The sequence below is a fragment of the Galeopterus variegatus genome, unplaced genomic scaffold, assembly GCF_000696425.1.
Source record: "Galeopterus variegatus unplaced genomic scaffold, G_variegatus-3.0.2 Scaffold7174, whole genome shotgun sequence".
Lineage (NCBI taxonomy): Eukaryota > Metazoa > Chordata > Mammalia > Dermoptera > Cynocephalidae > Galeopterus > Galeopterus variegatus.
In genome coordinates, this window is record NW_007733285.1 from 70,756 (window position 1) to 72,460 (window position 1,705).

The window sequence follows — 1,705 nt, forward strand, 5'->3', positions numbered from 1 at the left end:
AGTTAATTCCACATGCAGTGTTTACATTATGATATCTATATTTGCTTTATTCAGCTTCAGAGTTGAGTGAGGTAGGGAATGTGATTGATTTCCCTTCTATACTTTGTTTTTCCTGGTATTAATAAACACTGGTTTTTTCATTAGTAGTTTTCCTCCATTTACTTATGAGTACTTTACCCTAAATTCTTCTCCAGTTTTCTGAATCTCTTCCCCACACATTGAGCACATCAGATGTTCTCTTATTTTCATCTTCCTGATGGAATCACCCCCTGACCTACCCTTTGAACTAGGTGCCCTTTATTCCCAGTGCTTAGCTCTCCTCCTGGGATCTCCCTTCATCGTGATGATGGAGATTCCACTGGATTCTCGTCTGTGTTCAACTCTGTTTCTTATATCCACATCATCCTCTTTCTTGGTTTATTCTCTCATTTTGGTGGAACACATCCTCTAGTAGCTTTCTGAGACAGGGAGAGGATGTGGGAGAAAAGAATTTTCAGACTCTACTTTCTGAAACTCTTAATGCTACCCTCATACTTGATAGTTTGGTTGAATATCTTCTTATATTTTTAGAATTATAAAGTATAGGAAAACATTTTATGTCAGAAAAAGAGATAAGAATTATATGGAAAAGTGAATTAACATTTTCCTAAATTTATCCATCCAAACTCTGAATCCAAAGGACCAGAGCTTTCTGCTTCTCTTCAAAACGGTTGAAAACCCACAAGCCTTAATGCCAAATAGGTGAATTTTACATTTCTACTTCTTTTATATTTTCAAACAGGGGTCTATTTGTGATGACTATATGATGACCTTATGCTGTCCCTATTGTTCTCTTTGCCAAATCAAAAGAGATATCAACAGAAGGAGAGCCATGCGTGCTTTTTAAAAAAGTGGTGGTGAGTAAAAGCAACATATCTCCTAGACTCCATGGATTTTTAGAAATATAATTAAGGAATTTATAAATGATTTATTGTTTTAAGCAATAATTCAGTAATAACAATTTCGTAAGTCTCACAAAATACTATAACAATGTAAAGAATTATTTCAGTTTCTTCTTATGAAGAAGGTTGCTCTATACTTTAAAGCCATATCTTAGTAAATAAAGGAATGGGGAATTTTCTAAACTTCTCAGAATTTTGTTGGTCTATTAATGAAGCACATACCACTTGTAAAATACCAGAGCATGGTGAGATTCAAAAGAAGTAGAAAACATGCCCCTTGCTAAGACAAGCAAATTAATAAAAGAAACTGGAAAAAACATAATTATAAAACAATAAATCAAATGGAAATTACATATTGTGTAATATTTGCGTTGATTGTGGCATAAAGCATTTATCATAGTGAGGTGAAGTTAAATAGAAAAGTCCTGCTGGAGAAGGTAAACTTTGAGAGGGATTGATATTGAATTTAGAGTACTTAGAAATGTTATATAGAATTTCACCCTCGGAAATTCAATCAAGTTATTTGCAAATAATTTTTCTCAGGATTAGCTATTGAAAAGGTAATTAAATAAAAATCAACATAATTTTGTCAGTCTTCTATATAATATATCTTGAGTGTGGGAAGAAAACATTAATTTTTCCATTCTTTGCAATAGCCCACTTCCTTTCTCACGTGGCTGAGGACTCTCGATAGGTTAACAGAAATAACTCTGGGGAAATGTATTGAAAAAATGTTTGGACTGGCCAGTTAGCTCAGGTGATCA

General features: G+C 33.5%; 1 protein-coding gene across 1 annotated transcript in view; it reads left to right on the forward strand.

Moving 5' to 3' along the window:
- PLAC8 (placenta-specific 8) overlaps positions 1–1,705 on the forward strand; it is a 17,482-nt gene that overhangs the window by 11,501 nt on the left and 4,276 nt on the right. Inside the window, exon 4 of the mRNA XM_008591683.1 lies at positions 782–896. Coding sequence (XP_008589905.1) covers positions 782–886 — 105 coding nt within the window. The 3' untranslated portion in view covers positions 887–896. The remainder of the gene's footprint in view (positions 1–781; positions 897–1,705) is intronic.